General features: G+C 36.9%; 4 protein-coding genes and 1 non-coding gene across 7 annotated transcripts; 3 read left to right on the forward strand and 2 right to left on the reverse strand.

The window, feature by feature from the left end:
• Window positions 1–1,312: 1,312 nt before the first annotated feature.
• On the reverse strand, window positions 1,313–4,173 carry LOC104708435 (protein trichome birefringence-like). The gene is made up of 5 exons (XM_087462083.1): window positions 2,843–4,173; window positions 2,561–2,753; window positions 2,282–2,475; window positions 2,029–2,187; window positions 1,313–1,928 (listed from the first exon to the last, which is right to left on the reverse strand). The coding sequence occupies exons 1-5, from the start codon at window positions 3,799–3,801 to the stop codon at window positions 1,574–1,576; spliced, it is 1,860 nt and encodes a 619-aa protein (XP_087318209.1). The 5' UTR covers window positions 3,802–4,173; the 3' UTR covers window positions 1,313–1,573.
• A 1,279-nt stretch (window positions 4,174–5,452) lies between these two features.
• Window positions 5,453–7,015, forward strand: LOC104709906 (thioredoxin-like 3-1, chloroplastic). Of its 3 annotated transcripts, none has more exons than XM_010426447.2 (5): window positions 5,453–5,948; window positions 6,310–6,384; window positions 6,467–6,533; window positions 6,639–6,656; window positions 6,761–7,015. In XM_010426447.2, the coding sequence occupies exons 1-5, from the start codon at window positions 5,557–5,559 to the stop codon at window positions 6,857–6,859; spliced, it is 651 nt and encodes a 216-aa protein (XP_010424749.2). In that variant the 5' UTR covers window positions 5,453–5,556; the 3' UTR covers window positions 6,860–7,015. The 3 variants fall into 3 exon arrangements, with proteins under 3 accessions (XP_010424749.2, XP_087316534.1, XP_087316535.1); XM_087460409.1 differs by lacking the exon at window positions 5,453–5,948 and adding an exon at window positions 6,038–6,106; XM_087460408.1 differs by lacking the exon at window positions 6,639–6,656.
• Window positions 7,016–7,246: 231 nt separating this feature from the next.
• TRNAS-GCU (transfer RNA serine (anticodon GCU)) lies at window positions 7,247–7,328 on the forward strand. The gene has a single exon. It is a non-coding gene; the product is annotated as a tRNA-Ser (tRNA).
• A 299-nt stretch (window positions 7,329–7,627) lies between these two features.
• Window positions 7,628–10,917, reverse strand: LOC104708436 (gamma-tubulin complex component 3). Its single transcript, XM_010425011.3, has 2 exons — window positions 8,430–10,917; window positions 7,628–8,307 (listed from the first exon to the last, which is right to left on the reverse strand). Exons 1-2 carry the CDS (start codon window positions 10,673–10,675, stop codon window positions 8,046–8,048), a joined length of 2,508 nt encoding a protein of 835 aa, XP_010423313.1. The 5' UTR covers window positions 10,676–10,917; the 3' UTR covers window positions 7,628–8,045.
• A 774-nt stretch (window positions 10,918–11,691) lies between these two features.
• On the forward strand, window positions 11,692–20,163 carry LOC104708437 (kinesin-like protein KIN-7L, chloroplastic). The gene is made up of 24 exons (XM_087461966.1): window positions 11,692–12,290; window positions 12,555–12,868; window positions 12,979–13,076; window positions 13,204–13,293; window positions 13,562–13,614; window positions 14,154–14,219; window positions 14,293–14,346; window positions 14,468–14,527; window positions 14,911–14,989; window positions 15,244–15,311; window positions 16,037–16,099; window positions 16,226–16,330; window positions 16,562–16,666; window positions 16,796–16,903; window positions 16,985–17,131; window positions 17,259–17,408; window positions 17,569–17,724; window positions 18,006–18,215; window positions 18,333–18,473; window positions 18,566–18,691; window positions 18,798–18,848; window positions 19,055–19,102; window positions 19,200–19,355; window positions 19,467–20,163. Exons 2-24 carry the CDS (start codon window positions 12,594–12,596, stop codon window positions 20,025–20,027), a joined length of 2,970 nt encoding a protein of 989 aa, XP_087318092.1. The 5' UTR covers window positions 11,692–12,290; window positions 12,555–12,593; the 3' UTR covers window positions 20,028–20,163.
• Window positions 20,164–20,281: the final 118 nt, after the last annotated feature.

Here is a 20,281-nt window from a genome sequence, read left to right on the forward strand (position 1 = left end):
AAAAAAAACACAGATGGAGGAAAAGGGTTGACATCATGACATGTTTATTGAACGATAGAAGACAAAAGAAAAAGGGAAAATATTTGGTTTGATCTTGTATACTTTTATTTTTGATTAAAGCAAAAGGGTTTGTCGTTCACAAAATCCTCACCAAAATTTAGGTTCAATTATCGAGTTTATTTTATTATTATTTTTTCTTTTTTGTATGGATTTTTTTGGTACCGAAAGTCCAAAACCAGTCACAATTTTTCCATCACGTGATTCTATTGCAAAACTAATGTAATTTATTTGCAGCAACTTTGGAATGAAATCTGATTCTGCAATAAGCAAAGTGGGACCAAATTGGTTCATTACAAATCCATACAAGTTTCTTATTTGGGATGGGCTTAAAATATTTCGTCTGACTAATCGCTAATTTCCCATAGTTTTCCAGTCCAAATCATTGATAATTAATACACGAATAGTTAAGAGCTTTGATGAGCTCATTTTATCATCAGACGTACACCGAAGTTGTTGCGATTAACCAAGAACGTTGGGAGATGTTCGTATGGGCCTTCTAGTATAGTTTTGAACTTTTGATGCGCGCATGTTCCTTCATGAATGATTTAACACAATCAGTACCATTGTATGTTGTCACAAGTTGTTGTTGGATGCTTAAAAAGTAATTTGTAGTTTTGGTGCTTATACCCCCATGGCCACTTTTTGTAATACTCCTAAATAATAAATATGTACGGGTGAGTCTCGTGCTGCGTACTTCAGATATATTCAGTTTTCATCAATTTTAAGCATTCGTAATCTTACTTTCTACACAAACATACACACTTCTTCTGCTTTTCCCAATCTCCAACCAAACAGTCACATGTATGACTCTTCTAGTAAATTAATTACTAGGGATTATAACAGAGTTTAATAGGTAACCCCAAGTACGCCACGTGACGAACAACTGCACCAGGTTGGATCAAAACGCACTTAAACTCATAAAAGCATTTGACCTAACGACCTTTTCTTAAGACCCTCGTGGTCGAAAAGTCCAAACATCCCATGTGAAAACATCGTGTGACCAAACCCGTTGTCTTCAAATCTCATTATTTCCCCAATTTGGACAAATTGTTTATTATTTTCAATTGATGTCGGTGATCGACAAATTCCACATCAAACTCTCACATCCATTGTTCCACGCAAATTCTTCCGTTCACATGATAAAACTGTTATAACTTCCATCAACATTAAAACAATCAAAAAACACATAGCAAAACCATGCTCTACTTTTTTTCCTTTGGCTCCAGTCATGCTTTATTTAGATCATCAAACATTAGTGTAACGATAATAACATTACTGTAATAAATAATTGGAATCGTAAGAAACGTTTACATGTAACCTCATTCTTGGAGCTAAATATAGTATTCGTCGTGACAAAAGCATTTACAACCAATAGTAGCAAAGATACCTGGTGATCAATATTTTTTTTTAATCTTTTTTTTTTTTTACTCTACACATTCTATAATCAACAAATTACCATCAAATAGAAAGCAAAGTGTTGAGATCAAACAAGTATTTGGGGGGTAGAAAAACCTTAAGGTTTCCGTTGTGTTTGCCCGAGCTGACTGAGTTTAACGAGCAGCTCAGCGTATAGGATCTCGTTCCAAGAGTCGGGAACTCCAGGGAGGCACCAGTGGCTGCAGTCTTGGTACAACAATGGTGTCTTTTTCTCCTTTTCCGTTAAGGTGTGTTTCCGGTATACAGACGGGTGACCATCCTTCCTGTAGTCCGTTAACCTCGTGATGTTTAAATACGTGACTGGAGTCTTCATACCTCTTAGCACTTTCTCAAGAACCTTCATTTTAGACGGGTATGGGGTTAGGTATGTGTCATTCTTGATCGGTTTTGTTTCACTATCGCATGCTCCTCCTGAGTTCCATTGCCCACCACTGCAAAAACAATTCCAAAAAGTGTCAAGATTTAGATTAACAACAATTTATGCAGTCATTAAAAGACTTAAGATCGCTTCAAAGATGATCTCCATTTTACCTGAAATGAGAAGCGGAATAGCCCCTAAAGAAAACAAGGGACTTTGTTGGATTCACATTCTTCTCAACCCATCGACCCCATGTAGTCAAAGCTTTGCGGAAAGCTTCAAGAACAGCGAGTTCGTGATACACATTGCTACCTTCTTGATAATAATCCTCCCTAAGAAATCAACACCAGAATCAGTTCTACAGGATACAAAGACAGAGCAAACTATTCAAGTAGATTGAGACAGAGAGAGAGAGCTTTAAAGTACCCTTTGGATGTTTTCTCGTGAGTCCACCAATGTCCGGTATTAAATACAATAATATCGGCTCCTTTGTACTGTTCAGATGACTTCCCAACCAAATCCAGCCGTAAAGTCTCCTTCTTTGTTCCCTTCTTGTCTACAATTTCCCATTCTTGAACCAAGAAGGGTGAAACAAAGAACTCCACCGTGCAGTTGTAATCCTATCAATCAAAATTTGAGAACCCCTTAATATATATAACAAACCAATTGGTGTAAGTAAACAAATCAAGAAGGAAGAAGCCTTACTTGGAAGACGAAGGAGTACTCAGCCTCCCCACGGAAATGGTGTCTTCCTCTAGCCTCATAAACTTTGGTCTCATCTTTCACTGATCCTTTAAGAATACAAACCAGAGATTCCCACATGTTTCTATTTAGAGAATCCCCAACAAATACAAGTCTTCTTCCTCTAAGCATCTCCAGCAATATAGCTCCATTCAACCTTCATATACATGTATCTATAATTAGATACAGAGCCATAAATCTTAAATATTAAAATCTTTGGGCTTATATCCCACCGACCAAACTTACCTTGGTAAACTACATTTCTTAGGTTTCCACTTGAGTTTCTGGAAATCTTTGTCGGGTCTTCCGTTTGAAATACAATTGAACTGTTCATCGATAAGCTTACACGAACCGGGTTTGTAAAGCGGATACGAATCATCCATGATCCATTCACCGTCGAAGAACTCACAGTTCTTCAGAGAATCACTCCACTTCTCGATCTCTTGCTTCACCGACGAAACAGAGTCATCGCTTTTACTCTGCTTTTCCGGTGTGGAAGAAGCAGTAGATGAATTGGTAGTGGAATTGGACTTCAGATCCACCGACACGGGTGCTTTCGACGGCGTCGGAGCTGTCGTCTGGTTACTCTTCACGGCTTTTGGAATTCGATCAGTATCGGTGGTGGAGGTGGTCTGTGAATGATTACTTGATCCATTCGCCGACGGTTTGTCTGAAAACAGAGGATTTGGTAAAGTGTTGTTTTTTACAACCGGGTTGGTTTGGTTTACGATCGGAGACTCAAAGGTTGCGTTTTTAGCAATCGTAGTTCGATTTTCCGGCGCCGGTGCTAGTAAAGTATTGTTTTTGGAATTCGAATTGAGAGGAGGAGAAGTGGCGTTAACAGAGATAGGATCTGTGGCGTCGCTGGATCTATTGGTGGGTTTGGTTGAAGTGACATTGGGGATAATATAGGAGAAGATAGAAGAGAACTGAGATCCGGAAGTGTTGTCTGATGTTGTAGTTGGTGTGGAGGAAGAGAAGATATTAGAGAACCAAGGAGAAGATGAGTTTGGAGAAGGACTAAAAGCAAAGAAGAGAGTGAATAAGACGAAGGTTATGACGAAAGCGTAAGCAAAAGTTGAGGTTTTTTTGGGTTTTAAGGCGGAGAAGAAGCTCTTGATGTCGGCGACGGCGGCTGTTGTTGTTGTTGTTGTTCCTCCGCCGCCTCCTTGGATTGGCATATACTTAACGGCGTCTGACGCCATAGACGGAGAAGGTGTAATGGGTAACTAGAAGTTGGGAATGTGGTGGCGCGTGACGAGTATTTTTGGAGTGTTTTTTTTTAGGGTTAAGAGAGAGAAAGAGAGGGATGCGCAGAGAGGAGAGAGATGATGGGTAAGAAGATGACTTTTTTAGAAACAGGAGAAAGTGGGTTTAAGATAGAAAGGACCATTTGTTTTAGTTTAAACCACATCGTTAGGGGAACGACTTTAAAGTCAAGTGTTCAGTGTTTGTAATTAAAATACCCTTCGATTTTGGAGTTATTTACTGAAAACGCCACTTCAAAGAAGCGTGTCGGTGGCGGTGGGTGTTTGAGATTCGAACTTAACATTATTGTTGTCTTTTTGCCACTATCCATCTCCTCTTCGGGTTCGGGTCCTCTCGACTCGTAAAGAAATTAATGTTTCTGTTACGATAATCCGGGTTTGGTCTTTAGTTGTTGCGTTACGAGTTACGACGGTGTGGTATAGTGTGTCGAATAGGTATAGTGTGTCGAATAGTCGTGGCTTCGATCTTGGCTCATGTTGAAATAAATTTCAAAAAGCCTAAAGAAAATAAAAATTCAAAGCCTTGCTTTGGCGAGATAGCTCACATATTTGGGAATTTTTTGTAATTTTTAAGACTTTGATGGACACAATTTGGGAATATTTGTAAGTTTTAAGTGCAAAGGGCATTACTATCCCCATCTCCATCCATCCACTTTCCTCTTAATTACCCAAACCTGCCACCTAACTTAATTACGCAATTAAGAGATTTATTCATCAGTAAATAAGTAGATACATGTGACAACATATATAGAAAATAAAATATGTGAGCTATCTCGCCAAAGCAAGGCTTTGAATTTTTATTTTCTTTAGGCACCTAATCAATCTTCTGCTCTTTCTTTCTTTTTCTTCCAAAACGCATATCACCACCTCTTATGGAGAGTCTTCTAGCATTATGAAATAATGACTTTCAAATACTTAGAGAAAATGAAATTATTTTACAAAAAGATTACTATGAATAGTAGTAATATGCAAGATAAATTATTAGATTTGCAAAAAAGTAGATTATGTGAACAAAACCTTTATAATTTATTTTGATTATTATAAATAAGCCATTTTAATATTAACCGATAAGCATATATAAGAGTATTGTTCGAGAAAGTATAGTCGTAGAGAGAGACATTTTAATCAAGAGAAATACCCTAGAATAACACTAAAATAATTTTTATGGACAATTATAGCACACATTACATAAATTTCCAAAATAGCACTATTTAACACATTAAAATATTTAAAATAAAATTTTAGAATTTTTTTTTTAGGTTTGGATTCTCAATTTCACATTTAGGATATAGTTTTGAGGGGTAGAGTTTAATATTTTGAATTTAGATTTTATTTTGAAAAATTAATTAGTGCTATTTTTGGAATTTTAGAGATGTTGTGCTAAATTTGGAATAAAAACTTATTTTGGTGCTATTTTTTAGAATCTCCCTTTAATCAATTCTTGAATAAATGTGTTGGGCTTGATTAAAACATTTTAGGTTAGATGCTTTTAGTTTTAAGTTTTAACACAATACATGTTGTAACTTGTAAGTATAATTTCAAAAATTTAAACATTATAAAGAAGACAATAGTGAAAATAAAAAATAGAGAAAGGAAGGTAGCCCCACCAGCAGCTCATATTCCGGATAAGCTCTCTATCCATCTCCTCACATCTCTTCCCAAAGTCTCAAAACCCAAAAAAATATCTTAATTATGAAAACTTTAAAATATCTCATTCATATATCTTCTTCATCGACAAAAATTCAAACAGAAACCACAAAAAAAAAAAAAAAAAAAATTATGGCAGCTTTGGCATCAAACCCTCAAATGCTAACTAGACAAGCTTATAGTAACAAGAAGGAACAATCTTGGAGGAGGGAGAGTTTGAATTTGGAGAAGAAGTGTGGGTTTTGTGTGAGGAGGGTTCACAGTAATGAAAAGCTTGGGAAGTCACATATGGAGAAAGAGTGGAGACGAAAAGCCTTCTGGTCATCAAACACATATCAGCTCACGACTGTGGAGATGGAACCCATTAACAACGTTGAAGAGCTTGATGCTGTTCTCTCTCACGCTCGCCAACTCTCTCAGCCTATCATCATCGAATGGTATAAACATACTCACCAAATATATCATTTATTATATTCTCCTTATTCTAGAGATATAGGTATCTTATCTATAGACATGCCCGGTCCAGAGCATATGCAAAAAGATACCATGATTCCGGACTTCACATTTCGATGGTCCAAATTTGTGAACATTATAGGTAAAAAGATTATGGTTCTAATTCGTAAGCTGCATAAAAAGTTCAATCATGACGTAGTTTTCTTGTTTGATTACATTTTTTCACGATTAATCATAATGTAGTTTTCACAACTCAACTACTTTCAAATGGAAGTTCTTGATACTTCTACAGGCTCTATATATGTTTGCTTATGAAGAATTAATGGTGAGAATATTTATGGGCAGGATGGCTTCTTGGTGTCGAAAATGTATTTACTTGAAGCCTAAGTTGGAGAAATTGGCGGCAGAATATAATAACCGGTAAGCTTATAGCAATTTTCACAAGAATGCTATTAAATTTTTTTTTATTATGTCATGAACTGATAGTGAAATTGTTGAACAGAGCAAAGTTTTACTACGTGGATGTAAACAAGGTCCCTCAAACACTGGTGAAACGTGGAGACATTTCGGTAAGATGCCTAAACAATCACTCTTTACTCTCTTCCTCATCTTCTTCTTCTGCGTTGGTATGTGCCAATTATCTGAATTAATTTCCATGTTCATGTATTATGCAGAAAATGCCCACCATTCAGGTAATAATGCTTGCTTGTTATTCTAATTGTTTTGAATTTCAGAGATGCATTTGACAATGAGTAAATAGATAAGGTAAATGAATATATTATAATGGTGAATGCAGTTATGGAAGGAAGATGAGATGAAAGAGGAGGTGATAGGAGGCCACAAAGGATGGCTTGTCATTGAAGAAGTTAGAGAATTGATCAACAAATATGTCTAATCTTCACTTTCCCCTTCCTTTTTTTTTTGTGTCTTCAATTGATATGTACAGTCAGTTTTCTTCTTTCCTTTATTTACTATCTATATACAATTTCAAACTTTTTTTTTTTTGATAATTAAGAAATTTCACCTTTTTAATGTATATAATTTTACAGGATTGAAGACTACTTTTTTACATTTTTCTTATTGAGACATTTGACGACGAAATATTTTTGACACTGAAATTTTCTTTAGTATTATTATTTTTTATTGAAACAATCTATTAAGATTCATTAGATTTTTTTTAGTTACGCAAAATAAAGTAAATATGAATTAATTAATAAATGTCATACAGAATAATATATTTTAAAATAATAAATAAGTTACATCCGGTTAAATGAACAACAAAGTCGCTTTGGCCGAGTGGTTAAGGCGTGTGCCTGCTAAGTACATGGGGTTTCCCCGCGAGAGTTCGAATCTCTCAGGCGACGAATTCTTTTTTTTTTTTTTCCTTAAGATGATTTAAATTTCGATACTGTGTAACTCATTCCAAAAACTCTTGTTTGATTTAACTCATCTGCTTCATATACACAGAGATTTATGGGGATGAGAAGATGATGAGCATCACATCTGCGACCCTCAAAAGCTTATTTTCGATTGCAAGAGAAAGGTTTGCATAGTCATCAAAATCAATGTGAGCTAATGCTCGTGCTCAATCTCACAGAAGCTTCTAGAGAGCGAAAATACAGAGTTTGGAGCCTTTCACAGTAAGGAAATAAATACACACTTATGAAGAAGCAACTGATTCCTTCTTATATCAACCAAGTCACAAAACAAATCATACAAATCAGTGAACCACATGGATGAAAAAAAAAACTAAAGCTGGAGATGATCAGACTGATAGCACAAACTCAAAACACAAACCTTCCCTAATTTACCAACAACAAAGAATCTGTTTCCCAATCCTAAACTTTGAACCAAGCCATTGAAAAACAATCTGTGCAAAAGACAGAAAAAATCTATGAGGCAGTCTCATAACTAAGAAACAGATTCTTCCACGCATCTAGATTTTAAGTAAAGGACCTCTGCATCCCTGGTTCAGGAGCCCATGCTGCAGTCAGCGGTTAGTGAAAGACGTAGATCATGTCTTCTTCTCTTGTTATTGTGCATTATGCTTTTCAACTAAACCTGCTACTCTTTCAACTTTCTTATCCTTTGGAATGCAACCGGCTGTAGAACTCAGTGAAGTCAAGCCGGAAGAAGAGAAACTTGAGATCTACAGATTGTTGCAGAGGCAAAAGAGATAGGAACCCATCGAGTGAAGATGTGTATTCCTTTGCAATACTGTCCATATCTTTACTCATGCTTTGAAGAAATTCTCCAGCACGCTGTGTTAAGCCCTTCCTACCCTCACTGATCCATGAGACTGGCTCTTCCAATTTGTTTTTCTCTCGTCCTGATTCTTTAGATCTGCAGGAAATCAATGATATGAGAAATCAAATTGTGACCCTAAAATCGGAGGAAGATGTTTTAGAAAAAGTTCAAAGTCTACTTTTGTTTGAATTTTAAATAAATTTTTAAACAAAACTCACCTTATTTGCAACTCGTAAATTCCTTCATACAAACGATCTGCATGACTCCTGAACCGTAATATAAGCTCAAACAGGACAAAAAGTGATTGGCGGATGGTCTGTGACTGTTCACCCAGAAGAGATTTTCCAACAATGGCGTTCAGGTATTTCTCATGTGCTGCCAAGAGATCATCCAGGTCTTTAGCAGCTTCCATCTCTTTCGAGAAATTAGACCATGACACCTCCAATACCTCAAACATGATGTAATACTGAAAGTTAGTAACAAAATGGTTCATTTCATTCCAAAGGACCTGGCACCGCCTCAGGGCTGAGAGCAATTGCAACTTCACTGAAGTTTGGAGCTTAACGAATGAGTTAGAAGTGATGCAATTTGGTTTCATGGTCTTCCAAATTCCGATAAGAGCATGCTCTACCCGTTTCAACTTCCAGAGAAAATTGAACACTCTCAGGTATTTGGACAAAACAGACTCAGTAAACACGGTATCTAATGGAACCCTTGCCTCATATTCCAATGAGAATACATCCCAGCCTCTGTCTCCACTTCCATGAGGCATCATCTTCACCCTCAATCTGTCTAGCATGTCACGGTCATCATACTGCGCATTTGATGCTCGTATTGCAGCCTCAAGAAACCCAGCTAGCTCAAATGAACTTATATTATTTGCTGGCTCAGAAAGCTTAGGCCCTACAATATCCATCAAGTATTGGACAAAATCACCTTGACCAAGTAGTAAATAACGCTTAATCGCAAGACAATGCTCCTTAAACTTATATCTCTTATATAGAACATCCAAGAGATGCTTGTCAATTCTCTTTGCTGCCTCAATAACAAGATGTTCAAGTGCATCCGTTTCACCATACCCGAGACCTCCTCGCCTAGTCGTTGTCCCAGAGGCAGCTGCTGCTTCTGAAGCTGCATCCGCCCACCCATGATCATCACAGCAAACACGAAGAAAGTTGATCGATTTCCCAGTTCTCAGAATTCTCTGAGCTAGACTCGGTGAAATAAAAGACGGAAGCATCGCTGGGTGGAGCTTATAACCTTCTCTCCAAAGCAAATCGACTTTAACCGGCTGACCAACGACAAAGAATTCACCAAAAGTATCTTCCAACTCCCCTTCTAGAACCCAACTTCTAACCATTTCAAACAGCGGAGAACACACACATCGAAGCAAACTCATCATAAAATCATGAACAAGCGGATCACCATGCTGTGCGTGCAAATGTATAGCCCCAGCCATCGCCCCACCTCTCAAAACCTTACACTTGTCAACCAAAACAGCCATCAGTCTCATTTTCACCATAGGCTCCGCGAACCATACCGACAACCTCCTCAAAGAAAGGTAACTGCTTGAGCTCGCAGATTCAGAAACCAAAGGAATAGGATTCATAGCCTGCGCTTCGAGCACAGCCAATAGCTTATAATAATCAGAGAGCTCATCTTGCAATGCAGCACAAAACGCTTGCCCAACAGTTCCAACTTCCTCAGCTGGAAACCGATCCATACTCTCGGTAATAAAAGTCTTAACCTTTCTAAACAACCAGCCAAGCTCAGAGAGCATACGAACCATTACCCTAGTAGCTCGTGGCACCTTAACCGAATCCTGCACAGCGTAACCATCAATCTCACTGTTAAATTTCACAGATTTCCCATCAATCCCTTGGCAAGCGTACAAAACATCCCTAACTAGAACCTCCTCGTTCACTTCATTCTCGTCCTTAACCAAAACCGCATACTTTCTAAACGCCTCATCCCGCGAATTCTCGGGATCTTTACGAACCAACAAAACCCCATTGTTGCAATCCTTCTTCTTAGCCTCTCCACCGCGGAAAAAACCATCACCAATCCCCAAATTAGGTAACAAAACCGACGAATCGAGGCCATTAATAGCAGATTTGCGATCATCAGAAACGATTTTGAGCAAATAAACGAGAGCCCATTTATTGTTGACACTACCGGGACCAGTCTTGGAAGCGAACTTAGTGTAGAGATCGGCGAAAGCGAGCGCGTCGGAGGACTTACCCTGAGTAGCGAGACGGCGTTTGAGAGACTCGGCTATAGCGGTTGCGTCGGGGGAAACGGAAGGAGTGAGGCGGCTAGAGAGGATACGAAAGGCGTAACGGAGGGTTTTGAGGAAGGCGGGAGAATTGGGATCGAGATTAGGGGTTTGAGGGTTTTGGGAGACAAGGCGAAGAACAAGCTCTTGTACTAGATCTGTTGCCTTCTGCTGATCGTCGTCTTCCATCAATTCAAGCTTTTCGCCTTTTTCTTCTTCGATTTCACCTTTTTTGATTTTTTGATTTTTGATTTTTTTTGGGGGTTTCTGTCTTCTTCGAATTTGAGTTTTGAAATCGAAAGAGTTTTGCAGAGAGTGTGTGAGAGTAGTAGTAAAATAGATGGGCTCTTTTGGACTTTAGAGCTGTGTTACTCATTTTTTTTTTCCTCGGCGGGCAAATTAATATGTTGGAATCCAAAAACATTGGAAACAACTAAAACCTTTGCAAGTTTTTATTTTTTATTTTTGGGTGTTGATTAAGTTTTATGATCTGATAATATTATTTTTTAAAAAGGAGAGAAAAATATTAGAAAAAACCAAATGTGTTTCTTTGAAATTAATTTTTAAAAATGTTAAATTTATATTAAAAAAAAATTGGATAGTGGCAATTTTGAGAATTTCACTCTTTAGAATTAATAAACAAGCACATAGATATGAAAAAAGAATCTCATATTATTTAATTTTTAACCATAAGCTCCACACTTGCAACAAAAAGGAACCAATCAAAATATATACTTTAGAAAAAATTAATTAGCATTAAAAAAAAAAACTCTTTTGTTTGATCTACCACATTTATGTATTCATTGAGACATTTGAAGTTTTTTTTATATAAAAGTTATAAAAAATCCTAAGGTATGTATAGAGGAATACAATATTTTTATGTAAATTTACATGTGACATCTGTCATTGGTGATCCAAATAGAGAGTTAAATGAATTACTAGTAAAGATGTTTTTACTTTTTACTCATTATTCTCATCATTTTGTATAAGTCCTCGTTAATCCATTAAAAGATCAAAGTACAAGATTCAGAATAAAAATAATAATTTATTTTCTTTCCAAAACCTATTTTATGTATGTAAGAAAATATATCCACATATAAGAATCACTTGCTACTTATCAACAATTAATTTCTCCATAATCTTTTTGTTACTCTCTGATTGCACACCATACCAATAAATACAGTTTTCCATATCTTCTTTCATTTGGTGTGACTAATTTACTTCCATATTTCTCTAATCATAGTGAGCCAATAATAATGATATACGAGAAAAGTTTAGAAGTTGTATATATATATATATAATTACTTTTTTTGTTGTTGTTGTTGTTAATCGTAGCTTGTTTTATTTATTTATTAATCTTTAACAAAGAAAAGAATACGATAATTTTAGCGTTTCTTACAACATGCGTGAAAGCAAAATACGTACATTCTACAGTGTACGTATACTCTTCTTCTCTATCCTCTCTGTTTCTTTAATGATGTTTTAGTGATTACAGTTTACGAGAAAAAATCGAATCATATGAAATCCAAAAATTATAAGATTAAGGTGGTGTAGTATAATAATCGCTTCAAAGGCAAGCGAGGGGATTGATTATTACTATTAATTAACAAAAAGTAAAGACTCTTTTTACACAAATCGCAATCATCTAACTAATTAATCATAATTACTTAATTAGAGATGCTTCCTCTTCTTCTCTCTCTATAGCTCTCGCATAGTAAATATAATCCTGTTTCTTCTCTTTTGCATGCGATTGGGCTTTTTTTAGCGGCGGCGATGCAGATGCTACATTGAGCCTGCCATTGAGGTACTCCCACTTGCCTCTGTAATGTAAATCCCCCGTTTGTGTTATCCAAGTCTTTTCTTAATCTCTGCAATTTGTGTGATTCTCTTTACTCGTTTACCAATTAAGAGCTTTTAATACTCCCAAATTCTAATGCTTTCGTGTAATTTCGCTATTTGCTCTATGAGTTTCTCTCAGAAGATTTTGAATTACAGTTTTGGAGTTTCGTGAAGCATGATTTTTTTTTTTTTTTTTTTTTGCTGATTAAAAAAGAGTTATTATATACAGTTGCTTTCAGTTTCGGGAAGGTTTGAATTTGGTATTCTGATGGGAGGATCTAAAAGAGTATCCAAGTCTAGGAATACTGGATTTAGCAAGTTGAAGGCTGTTGAGTCTCCTACTGCATCTTCTTCAGCAACAACCTCCTCATCAAAACATTATTATCCTGAGACATCTGTGGATGATAATAGCTATAGCTCTCCTACTTCTTCATCTCCTCTAGGAAGCAGCAAGCCTCTGTTACAATATTCAGGGAAGGTACCGCCTAAGCCTTTGCAGTCCAAAGAAAATGTCACTGTCACTGTTCGTTTTCGTCCCCTCAGGTGTGAATTTTGGAACTTGCGATTTCGATTTTGTAGGATTCTAACTACTGATGTTTGATGGTTTTTGTTCTGTGAATTTTTTTTGACATTGGTTTTATGCTTTGACTTAGTCCAAAGGAAATCCGTAAAGGGGAGGAGGTTGCGTGGTATGCTGATGGGGAAACTATTGTCCGGAATGAGAATAATCATTCAACAGCTTATGCCTATGGTTAGTCGTCTTACCTGTTTGACTATCCTTCATGAGTTTTCTGTACCATGAACTGAAGGCTAAATTAAACTAGATGTCAAATTCCGATTAGCCATTTTGTTTCTTAAAGTTCTGTCTTTCCTTGCAGATCGTGTTTTTGGGCCTACGACCACAACACGCCATGTCTATGATGTTGCTGCTCAGCATGTCGTTAATGGTGCTATGGCGGGAATCAATGGTATGGACTAAACACTTTGTATTGGCTGACCGGTCTAGTTAAGACTTTATTCTTTACAGTTTAAAAAGATATGTGTAGTATCAAAGCTTACCCCGAGCTACAGTATCATGAACAGTTGCATGACCATTCATTTCAAAAATAAGATCTTTGAGTTGCCAAACTGTATCTAGTGCTTGTTCTAGTTTCTAGAATACTTTTGAGTTAGATCTTTTTGCCAATTTGATTCTAATGTAGTGACTTTGAGTGTTAAATGTTAATCCAACCACAGGGACCATTTTCGCATACGGAGTGACAAGTAGTGGAAAAACTCACACTATGCATGTAAGATTTTACTAATCATGATATTCCTTGCTTTTCATAGTTATCATAATACAACTTATTAGGTTACTACCTTGTACAATGTACTTCAATGTGTCATCACAGACATGCTTCTCTGTCAGAGAGTCATTTACCTCTTCCTTCGTTACTGGCTAAATCACTGAGTAGTTGAGGAGAAAAGTTCCTCTCATATAGTATCCATAACGATTAGCAATGGAACTCGATGTTTAGATCCTAAAATGTTGTGTCTTTGTATTGGATATTATTCTCCTTCTAGCTAGTGTTGCTCTGTTGACCCTATTAACCCTTTTATTTTACTGTAGTTAGCATATGGCTGCGCTCTTTAGGTTAGTTCTCTACTTTAGACACTCTGCAACCTAGTAGTCTCTTATGACGCCCATGATCGATACATGGTCCTGCCCTAGTGTCGGTTAATTTATTTACTTCATTCTAGAGACCATGTTACGTGTGACTTTAAAGATGTACATGACCTAAGAAGAATTTTATGTCATAAAGACAGTATTGTTTGCTTCAAATTTCAGGGGGACCAAAGATCTCCTGGTATTATACCACTAGCCGTTAAGGATGCCTTCAGCATTATACAAGAGGTACTTATTAGGATGTTTATTTGGCGAATTCCCTGGCCAAAGTCTAGCTACATCACACATTTTTTTCTTGCAGACTCCAAAACGAGAATTTCTCCTACGTGTTTCCTACTTTGAAATTTATAATGAGGTACTACTCACTACATGCTTTTCATCTCTCCATTCCCTTTAGTCAACTTCACCAGTGGTGCTGAATGATAGTCAGATTCTGCCTTTGATTTTTCTTAGTACTAAGGTTCATTTTACTTCAGGTTGTCAATGATTTATTGAACCCAGCAGGGCAGAATTTGAGGATCAGAGAAGATGAGCAGGTACCTATTTCAGTACTTGATCCTCTTATTTACTTTCTGTTGGTGACATGCATAGTACTGATTTCACTGTCTCATATATATATTTGTTGTGAGTGTAGTGCTCATCATAGAATCCTAAAACCTGTCACATCTATTCTCGGCTAGATGTACTTGTTCCATTTTTTTAAAGTTAAATTTTTTGGGGATCATGCAAATTCAATGTAAAAGGTGGCCTGATTATCAATATTTGAATGTTCTTGGTCACATTTCGTATTCAAGTATACTAGAATTAAACCTGTTGACTATTGTATGGGCTAAGAAATTACTATACTGTACTACTTCTAAAGTGTTGTGTCTTTCCCTCTAAAATTATACACTGAACCTCTCTTTATTGTCGATTGTAGGGAACCTTTATTGAAGGGATTAAAGAAGAAGTTGTTCTATCCCCTGCTCATGCGCTTTCTCTTATAGCAGCTGGAGAAGGTAGGCACTTCCATGTTTCTCTATAATAAAAGGCTTATTCTAGAACCTAACGATTCCAGCAAAGACTCTCCCGGTCATTGTAAATTTATCTTAAGATTTCTTTGTCAGAACGTGTTTCCATTTACCATTTGCGGTTCCTTTTGTGTGATATGATATAGCAATTTTAATGACTAGTTTTCTCTTTCTTGATTCCAGTAGTTTCTTTATGTTTATTATGCAAGTCATCTTGATAAAAGAAATTTATTTACTGACAGAGCACCGACATATTGGATCCACAAGTTTTAATCTGCTCAGCAGCCGGAGCCATACAATGTTTACCCTGGTATGTTTACTTTTCTCTTTCAAAGCATGGAGAGATTTATTTCTTTCCCCTCATCCATCTCAATTCTCAATTTTGTTTATCAATAGAAAATTTGCAAGGAATTATATAGCTCTTTTATATTATCATACATTTGGCTACACTTCACTCTCCAACTCTAAGCATTTTCATCCAAGCATTCTTGGCACTGCCACTTTTCGACTAATGAAGTTTTCTATAGGCAATTTCACAGAAGCTCAAATAATTTCGAACCTTTCACCATACTATGATTAATGCGTGGTTAAATTCATTCTTGACCTCAAATATTGACCAGGGCCTTAATAGATACTTGATTCTTAATCATATAAAATATTTTAAATGCTTTTGGCCTTAGTTTCAAATTTTTTTATCTCAGATTCCTGGGTTATCGCCAAATTATCATTAGGTTTAATAAAATCAAGATTATAGTTTGTTGTCACCATATTTTTGTGTTGTTTAACTGGGACGTAGGACCAGTTTTGTGTTCCTTAAGTTCTGAACACTGATAAATCCTAGCTGTTTCTCTAGTCTTCAGCACAAATTGAACAATGTTTTCTTCTTTTAAACAGTATTTCAATCTCTGTCATACTTATTAAAACCAAGTGGTTTAGTAATGTTAAGTATAATAGCTAAAGAGTTTGGCTTTCTTTTCATATCTATCAGTAAAGTTGTACCGTTTCTGAAAGATGTTATAACTGGTTTGGTTGCAGACCATAGAGAGTAGTCCCTTAGGTGACAATAACGAAGGTGGAGCTGTACACCTCTCGCAGCTGGTATAACATCTTTTGTTTTTATCCCGTGATATTATGTTCAGTTATAGTTTTGTTTATTATTTCACTTTGTGAACACTTAAAGGTAAACAACTGATTAACTGCCCATAATGTCACTTATACCTGCAGAACCTCATTGACCTGGCAGGTTCTGAGAGCTCAAAGGCTGAAACCAGTGGTTTAAGGCGCAAGGAAGGGTCTTATATAAATAAAAGTTTGCTGACTCTAGGGACTGTGAGTTCTTGGTTATCACTGTTTTTTCCAAGCAACCATAATTTTTTGAAGTTTAGTCGAATTTAAGAACTTCTTTGCCTTTTTTCTTTGGAAATAGATCTGCCCATAGCTGCGTCTTCTTTTTTTCTCTCCTTTACAGCTGAAAACCTTGTTTTTGTTTTTGCCTTCCAGTCATTATGTTAAGTCACCTCCCAACAGCTGAAGTTGGATCGTCCTTTTGCAATTTTGCAGGTGATATCAAAGCTTACAGATAGGAAGGCTAGTCATGTACCATATAGGGACTCTAAATTAACCAGGCTGCTTCAGTCCTCACTGAGTGGTCATGGACGTGTATCTGTAAGTGTCGTTAGATATCAATTTTAGCGTCTTGTTGCAATAAATGCCACACACAACATGAACATAGGCAGTATAAAACAATTCCTATGATAAAGTTTACTGATTGGTTGTTCCATCTGGATATGATAGCTTATTTGTACGCTGACTCCTGCATCAAGCAACTCCGAAGAAACACACAACACATTGAAATTTGCCCATCGTGCTAAGCATATCGAGATTCAGGCCGCACGGAACAAGGTGTTACTCACATCTATATTTCAGCTCAGTGTAATTCTGTACTGAAGGTTCATTCTGGATTTCTAACAATAGAAATTACAGATAATTGATGAGAAATCATTGATCAAGAAGTACCAATACGAGATTCGCCAACTGAAGGAGGAGTTGGAACAGCTTAAACAAGGAATCGAACCAGTTTCTCAGTTAAAGGATATCAGTGAAGATAATATTGTTCTCCTAAAGCAGAAAGTATGTTTTTCTGTCACTATTCCCTTAAATGTCTGCAACAGACCGATGATACTTTACTTTATCGCGATTCAGTTTTAGAAACTTGACATTTGATTTGCATTCTTTTCTTTTGATGTAATTATAAAAGCTAGAAGAAGAGGAAGAGGCTAAAGCGACTCTCTTGAGTCGAATCCAACGGCTTACAAAATTAATTCTCGTGTCTACTAAAACTTCACAAACATCGCGGTTGTCTTATCGTGCTGATCCTCGGAGAAGACACTCATTTGGAGAAGAAGAGGTAAAATCACTTTTAAGCCTTGTACATCCTTCACCTGTCCTTTGATCAGGATGATTTAGATATTTTAATTGATATAAAACATAAATCCTCATTTCCCAACAGCATGTCTGCCAATTATTATTTTTGTTTTGGCTGATCTTACTTGACAATCCATGGCCAGCTTGCTTACCTACCTTACAAGAGGCGGGACTTGATGGATAATGAGAACCTTGAATTATATGTTTCTCGTGAAGGGACTCCTGAGACTATAGATGATGCGTTTAGAGAAGAAAAGAAGACCAGGAAGCATGGCCTGCTGAATTGGTTAAAACTTAAGGTACACATTTGATTCTAGAATTTATCTGGCTTTGATAAACTTCTACTGTCGGCTGGTTTTGTTTAATTTCGAGCATTTCCCTCAACATCGTAGCCTCATACTATAGTAAACACTAAACAGTGTCCTGCACATCATTTATCTGGCACTCTGTGCTTCGAAAGACTTATGCTTCTGGTGTGCTTGAGATATCATACAGCTTCATTTCCTCTTACTTCGATTTTCTTCTTTCTTTTTGTCTGGATATGGCGATGTCTAACCTTTCATAACTGTTTTACTATCAGAAAAAAGACGACAGTTTCGGGGGATCAGTCAGTGACAAGTCGAGTGTGGTCAAGTCCAACAGTACACCGTCAACTCCTCAAGGAGAAGGCAGTAATTTTCATACAGAAACTAGACTTACAGAAGACTCTGCATTAGCGGATCAACTCTTAGAGACTAGGGAAAATAAAGAAGCTCATGAAGACAGTTTTCATGAGATTGAGACACCTGAGGTACATTTACAGTTTTTTCTCAGCTGATACCCCATTCCATTTTGCATCAATTAGTTTACTGAGCTTTTTCTAAAACAAGTACGTACAATTTATAAGACGTTGTGTACTTGTTCCCAGACTAGAATGAAAATGATTGACCAGATGGAATTACTGAGGGAACAGCAAAAGATTTTATCTGAGGAGATGGCGCAACAATCAAGGTCTTTTAAATTGTTGTCAGGAGAGGCTGCCAAAGCCCCTCAAAATGAAGACATTAAAGTAATCTTTGCGCTCTGATCATCATCTTATAAATGTTCGATCATATCTTGCAGATATTTATCTTCCTGGTTGTTGTCTTTGGATTTATGCAGGCGGAAATTAAAAACCTCAATGGCGACATCAAGGCAAAGAATGACCAGATGGCTACGTTGGGGAAACAAATTTTGGATTTTGTAATAGCATCACATGATGAATTGGATAAATCTGATATCGTGCAGGTGGGTTATCTTTTTCAAACATCACACAGTGGTCTTGTGCTTCTTGTTCTGGCACTTATTATCGGTGATGTTGGATTTTTTCAAGTCAATTTTCTCTTATCTTCAGGCTGTTTCTGAAATGAGGGCTCAACTAAATGAGAAATGTTTTGAACTCGAGGTGCTGAAACTCTCTCTTTTTATACAGTACTTCCATCTATTGATTAATACTGCACCTATACTGCGTTGCTATATACCTGCCTGCTACTATAATCTTATTCACCTTGATATGATCCGTTAGTACTAAGCCAAAAACGACATTAACAAAATTGTTTCAAAATGGATTTGTAAGGAATCCTTTAACTCAGTATTAATTTAATTTTACAGGTTAAAGCTGCAGATAATCGTATCATTCAGGAACAACTCAACCAAAAGGTCAGATAATACCTTGTCTTTCTCCCAAATCCCAGTGTATTTGCTAGTGTGCAGACATGTCAGAGAAATCTGTAACTGATAAACATTTTTTCTGCAGACATGTTTATGTGAAAAGTTGCAAGAAGAGGTTGCAAACCTGAAGCAGCAGCTCTCTGACGCCTTGGAACTGGGAGATATCAGCTCTGTCACAAGTCACATGCAACAATCATCTGGATCCCCAAACAAAAACGAAGAAAAAGCCATAGAAGCACAGGTGGAATTCTCATATGATTCACAACATTTTACTGTGAACATTTCTTTTCGCTGATCTTTCTATTTTGATATATGAAAATCTTAACATTATATTCTGACGGAGACATAACAGGCATTTGAGATTGAAGAGCTTAGACTGAAAACTGAAGAGCTAAGTGAAGTGAAGGAACAACTAGAACTCCGAAACAATAAACTTGCGGAAGAGAGTTCATATGCGAAAGAGCTTGCTTCAGCGGCTGCTATTGAGCTTAAGGCATTGTCTGAGGAAGTAGCAAGACTTATGAATGACAACGAGAGACTAGCAGCTGATCTGGCAGCAGTGCATAAGGGCTCTGTTACACCACGGGGCAAGATAGGAAACCTGAGGAATGGAAGGAGGGAAAATCATACAAAGAGAAAAGAGCAAGACAGCTCGTTGATGGAACTGAAGAGAGAACTGATCATGAGCAAGGAACGTGAAGTTTCATTTGAAGCTGCTCTAGTTGAAAAATACCAGAGGGAAGCCGAGCTACAAAGAACAGTAGAAGAGTCGAAAGAAAGAGAAGCGCATCTAGAGAATGAACTTGCTAATATGTGGGTTCTTGTTGCCAAGTTGAGAAGATCCCAAGGAGCTGATTCAGGTATATCTGACTCAGTATCAGAGACGCAACAAATCAACCATACTGGGACTTAAGTGATGATTTGTGATTAGATTCTTGAGTTTGTACATTTGTATGCAATTCTCATTTCCTTCGCGGGCTTGATTTTTTTGGTTTGTTGATAATAGTACTTTAAAGGAAAGTATCCGGAAGGCAAATCTTTTGTGCAAAGTAGTTCTCTGAATCTTCTAACTTTCCATTTGCTAAAGACATCTTTATGTTCTATAATCAATATACACAAAAAGGCTAACCAAGTCCGACATGGCATCCTTATCACTTAGCTGCAGGA

This window comes from Camelina sativa, chromosome 8, assembly GCF_030686135.1.
Source record: "Camelina sativa cultivar CO46 ecotype springtype chromosome 8, ASM3068613v1".
NCBI classification, from domain to species: domain Eukaryota; kingdom Viridiplantae; phylum Streptophyta; class Magnoliopsida; order Brassicales; family Brassicaceae; genus Camelina; species Camelina sativa.

Bases quoted from the DNA above. Each gene is read 5' to 3' on its own strand.
- LOC104708437 (XM_087461966.1), top strand. From the start codon at position 12,594: ATGGGAGGATCTAAAAGAGTATCCAAGTCTAGGAATACTGGATTTAGC. The intron at 14,220-14,292 runs GTACTTATTAGG...TTTTTCTTGCAG, and splicing joins CCTTCAGCATTATACAAGAG to ACTCCAAAACGAGAATTTCT. The intron at 18,849-19,054 runs GTGCTGAAACTC...TTAATTTTACAG, and splicing joins AGAAATGTTTTGAACTCGAG to GTTAAAGCTGCAGATAATCG.
- LOC104708436 (XM_010425011.3), bottom strand. From the start codon at position 10,675: ATGGAAGACGACGATCAGCAGAAGGCAACAGATCTAGTACAAGAGCTT. The intron at 8,308-8,429 runs GTGAGTTTTGTT...GATTTCCTGCAG, and splicing joins ATTTACGAGTTGCAAATAAG to ATCTAAAGAATCAGGACGAG.
- LOC104708435 (XM_087462083.1), bottom strand. From the start codon at position 3,801: ATGGCGTCAGACGCCGTTAAGTATATGCCAATCCAAGGAGGCGGCGGA. The intron at 2,754-2,842 runs GTAAGTTTGGTC...ATGTATATGAAG, and splicing joins AAGAAATGTAGTTTACCAAG to GTTGAATGGAGCTATATTGC. The intron at 2,476-2,560 runs GTAAGGCTTCTT...TTTGATTGATAG, and splicing joins AGTACTCCTTCGTCTTCCAA to GATTACAACTGCACGGTGGA.
- LOC104709906 (XM_010426447.2), top strand. From the start codon at position 5,557: ATGAAAACTTTAAAATATCTCATTCATATATCTTCTTCATCGACAAAA. The intron at 5,949-6,309 runs GTATAAACATAC...ATTTATGGGCAG, and splicing joins CAGCCTATCATCATCGAATG to GATGGCTTCTTGGTGTCGAA. The intron at 6,385-6,466 runs GTAAGCTTATAG...ATTGTTGAACAG, and splicing joins GCGGCAGAATATAATAACCG to AGCAAAGTTTTACTACGTGG.